This window comes from Echinops telfairi, unplaced genomic scaffold (assembly GCF_000313985.2).
Source record: "Echinops telfairi isolate 266 unplaced genomic scaffold, ASM31398v2 ScPeMD7_7409;HRSCAF=8447, whole genome shotgun sequence".
NCBI lineage: Eukaryota > Metazoa > Chordata > Mammalia > Afrosoricida > Tenrecidae > Echinops > Echinops telfairi.
Genome location: NW_022111309.1, coordinates 17,781,950 through 17,788,579, shown reverse-complemented (window position 1 = coordinate 17,788,579; position 6,630 = coordinate 17,781,950). Strand labels below are relative to the sequence as shown.

At 46.8% G+C, this 6,630-nt stretch overlaps 1 protein-coding gene across 1 annotated transcript in view; it reads right to left on the bottom strand.

The window, feature by feature from the left end:
* WDR93 (WD repeat domain 93) overlaps positions 1-6,630 on the bottom strand; it is a 59,763-nt gene that overhangs the window by 14,294 nt on the left and 38,839 nt on the right. The window contains exons 9-11 of the mRNA XM_013006479.2: positions 2,453-2,624; positions 1,226-1,296; positions 586-672 (exon numbers count right to left, since the gene is read on the bottom strand). Coding sequence (XP_012861933.2) covers positions 586-672; positions 1,226-1,296; positions 2,453-2,624 — 330 coding nt within the window. The remainder of the gene's footprint in view (positions 1-585; positions 673-1,225; positions 1,297-2,452; positions 2,625-6,630) is intronic.

The following is a 6,630-nucleotide window of genomic DNA, read 5'->3' as shown; positions in this document are numbered from 1 at the left end:
CACACACACTCACACACACGAGAACCCATGTCCACTGTCACCTAGATGGACGCTGACGCACAGGGACCCTAGAGGGCAGAGCACTACCCCATAAGGGCTCCAAGACTGGAGAGCTGTACAGGACTGAGGAGTGGCTTGGGCGTTTGAATGAGCGACACCACCACCACCTTAGTGCTTTTCCATTTCACAGAGCTTTTATATCCAGAAACTCTGGATTTCACTATTCACAGCAAATGCGGCCATTTGATCAAGATGGTCTAATTAGCGCTTATTTCAGACCACAAAATAGGGGACCAGGACAGGGAGATGACTAACCTCAAGCCACAGGGTTTACAGAGAGGTGGCCCCTGTGACAGGAGCTGGCCTTTCAAGCCACACCACCATCTTTCACCTTAGCTGCCTAAGGGGCCCTGTGAACCTATCCTTAGAGACACGATCACTCCAGGCTAGATCCCCGGGGTTACACAACACCAAGTTCCCCACTTCTGGGCCCCTTAAAGTGACCTTACATGTGGGTCACACACTCCTAGGAAACTCCCTGAAGCAGATGTGCTGAGGGCCCTGTGCAGTTCAGCAGTAACGTACCAACTTTGTCCTTCAGAGTCCGGTTAAGTGAATAGAAGAGGAAATTATGACTCCCGGACCAGTACACACCGAGGAGACAGGCGGCCCCTGAGAAAGAAGAAAGGAAAGATACAGGTCACCTTCCCATTTGTTCAGCAGGTGTTAGTCCAAGAGGAAGTTGGTTTGAAGTGCAAATTGGTTTGTTCTAATGGGCGCCACTCAATAGAAAGATGAGCTTCCCAAAGAAGAGGGGCTGGCACACTCATGAGGGCTGATTCTAGGTCCCGCCACCAGCCTATATAGGCAGGAAGGGTGGTCACAAGGGCACTTAGGCTGCTTCATGCCCACTTGGCTGTCAGGTGTTTTGAATAACATTTTCTACAAGACAAATTTACATCTAGAAGTAGCCTGGTGGGATGTGCACTCATTCCCTCTTCCCTGGAGACAGCACCAGCCTCTACTACTAGGGAGCATGGGCTCAGGGACCCAAATCCAAATTGAAACCCCTTAAGTTACAGCTAACAACTCAATTTCCACCTTGACCCCCTCCCACCAACCATCATCCAAACCCTGGGCAAAGTAGGGTTTGCTATGTGGAAGTCCCTAGTGGGGAATTTTGCAGAAGGATGACCCAAGGGGCACAGCTCCCCAGGAAAATCACCTGAGGGGCTCTTGACTTCCGTTGGCATGGCAAAAACAGAGCTCAGGGGCAGGAAATGGAAGGTAGCCACACTGGAAGGGAGAAGACACCCGTTAGAGAATGAGAGGCTCTTTGGCAAGGAGAGGAGCTGGCAGATCCGAGGACTCAGGCAGAGGGCTGGTGAAGATGACACCCCCCCACCCACACCCACCCCCGTTGCTGGGCGCCACCAGGCAGAGCGCCTTTTATGGCTGGTTCTGGTGGGACAAGCAGATCCGGGACCTGCTGAGGGCAAGGTGGGTTGAACTGCCACGATCCATGTGAGTGGGACTAGCTTCAGACATCACCGTGAACATGGACAGGTTAAAGTGCCAGACCAGTGGTGGTGCAGGGCAGCACCCCTACCCCAGACGGTTGGTTTCTTCTTGGAAACCAGCTGTGTCCTGAGGCAAGATTCCTTCACTTACAAAGCTTCCTTATTCTCTTTTTCTGGGGACAACACAACCTGTGGTCTGCTGGTTGACTGGCTTTCTGAGAAAAGAAGATCAATCCTGACTTGGAGGCTGTGCGGATTTCTGTGGAGTAAATCTGCCTACCATGAGCAAACTGCCAACTGACTTGCAAGCTTCTGCAGGGATCACGGTAGCTGGTCAGGGGATCCAGCTCAGGGCACCACGAAGCCTTGCTATGGTCCCAGGGCAGGCGACCATCACTGGAGCTGCTCTAACTGAGCCTCAGTAGCTTGTTCCCTGACATGAGAAGTTCCAGGCCCACTTGGCAATGAGAGGAGAGGTTCCTCTTTGCACCCGCCCACGTGGGAGGCCCAGCTGTGAGAGAACGCACTCCAGGGTGAGAGCCAGCCCCAGCTCACACCCGTCAGCGCCCTTGCCTCCATTTTCACCATCGACACGCAGGAGGGTCAATGAGGCCTTAACTGCCGACCAAGGTTGGGAAAGTGATACATGTCAAGAAGCAGACATACAGGTTACATTTCTAGACTGGAAGGAAATGGAGAGGAATGGGCACAGTGGCGGCTGACGTTCTTCAGGACCTTCTGTGTTTTTTAGATCATCTAGAAAAAAAATCTAACAAGATTTAAACAGTCTCTGTGCAATGTCTCAAAAGATCTGCTGGCGTTTCCTGAAGTCTCCTCTCTCAGAGAGCGTTTCGGGGTGAGCTGCGTAGAGCAGTTCCTGGGTGTGCCAGGAGAAGAGGAGCTTGGCGGCTCCAGGTGCCCCTTTTGCTCACCTGAGTGGCTCCTCCTCGCAGTCCCCTTCCAGGTATTTCTTGTATGTAGTGTTGAAGGCAGCCCTTTGTTGCTCCCACTGACTGTCCTTGATGAAGTGGTTCTGCCCAGAGCCCAGCCCATAGCTGTCCTCGATCTTGGCAAAGACTTCCAGGGGGCTTTTAAATGTGGTGCCTGGGGGACAATAGTTTGGAATTAGTCAAGTCACCGGACTTCCCTCTCTGGCCGATTTCCTCTTCCATGCTTCCCATCAGCCGTGCTCAGCACCTTGGTCTGTGACACCCCATGCACAGCCTTCTCTCCTGCCCCACACACTCACCAAGCCCAAGAAGAGTAGCTGCTCACCACCCTCCTGCTTCTACAGCTCCACCCTCCATCATTTCCTCTGTTGACCCTGCAGACATCAAGGTCTATGATGCTCCTGGAGACCTAAAATCACTGGTGTCACCTCCCCAGCTAAGCTGGGCACCAAGCCACTCCGCTTAGCAGCCCTGCTGAAGACCCGCATGACCAGGCAATCCCATTGCCTCAGGCTGATGTTTAGCCAACTGCTTTCTTTTAACAACATATTTCCCCGCTGGCAATCCGTTTTCTCATCCTCCCCTTCCCAATAACCTTTCATTTACTTTTGTTCATCTGGTGCTGAACCCACAGTGGAGCCAGAAGATCTATGTTCCGGTTCGCACTCCAAGTGCCAGAACTTTGCTCTCTTTGGAAGGTGCTCAGGTCCCTCAAGTTGGCCACAGGCCCCACAGTGCTCTAGGCCCCTCACTAGGGAAAACCATGGCCAACAGTTTCTTGCACAACTCTTTAGAGGGAGCCCTCTTGGTAGAAACAAATGTGTGTTATAAGGCAGTAGTTCCCAAAGTATGGTCCCAGATCACCAGTTTGACCACCTGGAAACTTGTTAGAATAGCAAATTCTCAGTCCCCAAATCCCTATCTGTTGAAACAGAAACTCTATTGGTGGGGTCCAGCAATCCAAATAATTCTGATATAGCTAGAGTTTGAAAACTGTCCATAGGTACAATAACCAAAACCCACACCACTTGCCACAGAGCTGGTTCCAAATCCTGGTAGCCCTAAGTGTTACAGAGTAGGACTGCTCCATAGACGTGCTTGGTTGTACTCTTTACAGAAGCAAAGCGCCAAGCTTTCCTTTCACGGTGCCAGTGGATGGGTTCCAACAGCCAACCTTTAGGTTAGTAGGCAAGCACTTAGCCGTTTGTGTCACCCAGGGACCTGTTAGGTACAATATCCCTTGCTTTTTCATTTGACACTGTAACTTGGAGATCACTTCCTAATGTTTATTATTTTATTCAAGCTTTTTTATTGTGAGATGTATCATGTTCAGAACGTGCATGAAATGCGGCTCTTAATAAATTATTCTAATGTAAACATCTAGTACTCTCTATTTAGGCCTACAATAGAACACAACCAGGTCCTTAGAAGCTTCCCAAAGGGTTCTTTTCCAATCCTAACTCCTTCTTTCTCCCCAAGAGGCAACAGCTCTCCTGTCTTTTCTTGTAAGCCTTGCATTTCTTTATGTATTTTGCCACTCAATTAGGCATCGTGGTTTAAAATCAGAAAAGGGATGTGGGAGGGTTTATCCTTTCACTGTACTTATTCAATCTGAATGCTAAACAAATGCGTCCACGAAGCTGGACGACATGAAGGACATAGCACCAGCATTATGCTGTGCAACCTGTGGTATGCACACGACAGCACCTCGTCTGCTGAAAGCCAAGAGGACGTGAAGCACTTGCTGATGAAGATCAAAGAGTGCAGCCTTCCGCACGGTTTATAAGTCAGTGTAAAGAAAACAACAAATAGACATTTAAACACCAGAGCCTTGTTTCACCAGACTGAATTATACACTAACGGAGCCCAACAGCATTAGCCCTATATCTGTTCTCTTGTGCTGAATATTACACGTTTGTGAGACTTATCCATTTTGCTTAATGACCTGCATTAAGCAGGTTCATTTTCATTGCTGTGTAGTATTTCATTGAATGAATATATCTATAATTTATCTGAACTATTATTGAGGGACATTTCGGTTGTTTCATGTTTAGGGTTTTTTAAAAATAGTACATAATTAATATCCTTGTACATGTCTCTTGGTCCCTATTTAATTGCAAACCTAGAACGTATAGACCCAGAACTATAGTGCCCTACTTGACCGGGCTTGCTCAGGACTTTCCTAGGGTGAGCACTTACATTGCTGGATTCCCAGGCAAACTGATGGTCCACATCCTCACTAACACACTGCGTGGTCAACCTTTAAAAATTGTAGCTATTCTGGTGTGTAGTGATCTCTTATTGTGCTTTCTCTTTGCATTTTGTCTATAACTAATGATACTGGGTATCTTTTCATGTGTATTGGTCATTTGAATGCTTTATTTTATGAATGGTCTGTATAATATTCTTCACTGACTTGGTACTAGATTATCTTTCTCTTAATTTTTAGAAATCCCTTGTACATTGTGGCTACGGATTATACAGTGAACCCTCGTTTATCGTGGTTCATCGGTTCTAGACCCTACCGTGATAAATGAAATTTCGCGAAGTAGGATTCCTTATTTGTAAATCAAATATTTTCGTAGTTAGAGCATAGAGGACATGAAAAAACACCCTTTAGTCACCATTACACTCGTATTACCCAATTTATTAAACGAAAAAGGGAAAATACAGTAAAACATTTTGGACGTTACAATTATCATTTATTATTTATTATATTATTTATGGCATCAAGCGTGTACAGTATGAGCCAATCAGTGGCAGTAATGACAGAGCATGCGCTGTTATGCAAAAACCGCGATAGAGTGAAGCCGCGGAAGTCGAAGCGCGAAGTGGCGAGGGTTCACTGTAGATGTTTCGTAAGTACATTTTCCACTCTGTGGTTTATGCTTTCATGATCTTTTTTTGGAGGGGAGGTTGGCATTTTAAAAATTATTATTAATCATTTTATTGGGGGGGGCTCTAACAAATCTTATGACAAGCTATCATTCAATTGTATTAAGCACACTTGTGCATATGTTGCATAAACATTTCCAAAACACTTTCTTCTACTTGAGCTCTTGGTATCAGCTCCTTTTTACCCCTCCCTTCCCCACCATCCCATCCTCATGAATTCTTGATCAATTATGTTATTGTTATTTCATGTCTTACACTGTCCATTGTGTCCCTTCACCCACATTTCTATTATTCATTCCCCTGGGGGGGTGGGCTATATATCCAACTTTGTGATGGGTTCCCCCATTCTCCCCCTTCACCGCCACACCTACCATCCCCCTACCCTCATGATATCGCTACTCCCACTACTGTTCTTAAGAGGTTTATCTGTCCTCAATTCTATGTGTCGAGAGCTCTTTTCTGTACCAATGTGTGCACTCCGGTCTAGCTGGATTTGTAGGTAGAACTGGGTCATGGTAGTAGGGGAGGAAGCATTCAGGAACTAGAGGAATGGTGTGTTCCTGCTGCTTTGGTGCTATACTGCACCTGGTTGAATTGTCCCTTCCTTGTAACCCTTGTGTGGGGGGATGTCCAACTGTCTACAGATGGGCTTTGGGTTTCCACTCCAACCCCCCTCATTCACATCGATACAATGGTTTGTTTGGGATCTTTTGATACCTGATATGTGATCCCCTTGACACCTCATGATCACACAGGCTGGTGTGCTTCTTCCATGTGGGCTTAGTTGCGTCCCTGCTAGATGGCTCCTTGTTTAACTTCAAGCCTTTAAGACCCCAGACACTATATCTTTTGATAGCTGGGCAGCATCCACTTTCTTCACACGTTTGCTTATGCACCCATTTTGTTTTCAGTGATTGTGTTGGGAAGGTGAGTATCAAAGAGTGCCAAGTTATTAGAACAAAGTGTTCTTGTGTTAAGTGAGGCCTTGAGTAGAGGTCCAAAGTCCATCTACTATCTTAATACTTAACATATAACTATTTGTACATTGGCCTCTACCCCTTTCATTATAAATATATTTACATATATACATGCCTATAGCTATACCTCTATAAATAGCTTTTGCCTCCTAGTTCTTTCCCCTTCCTCCTGCTCCGCCATCAGGCTCACCCTCCACTTGGCTCTCAGTAATTCCTCTTAGATACATTGCACTTGATCAAACCCCACCAGGCATCCATGCCATCACTGTTAAATGTTGTTTCCTCATC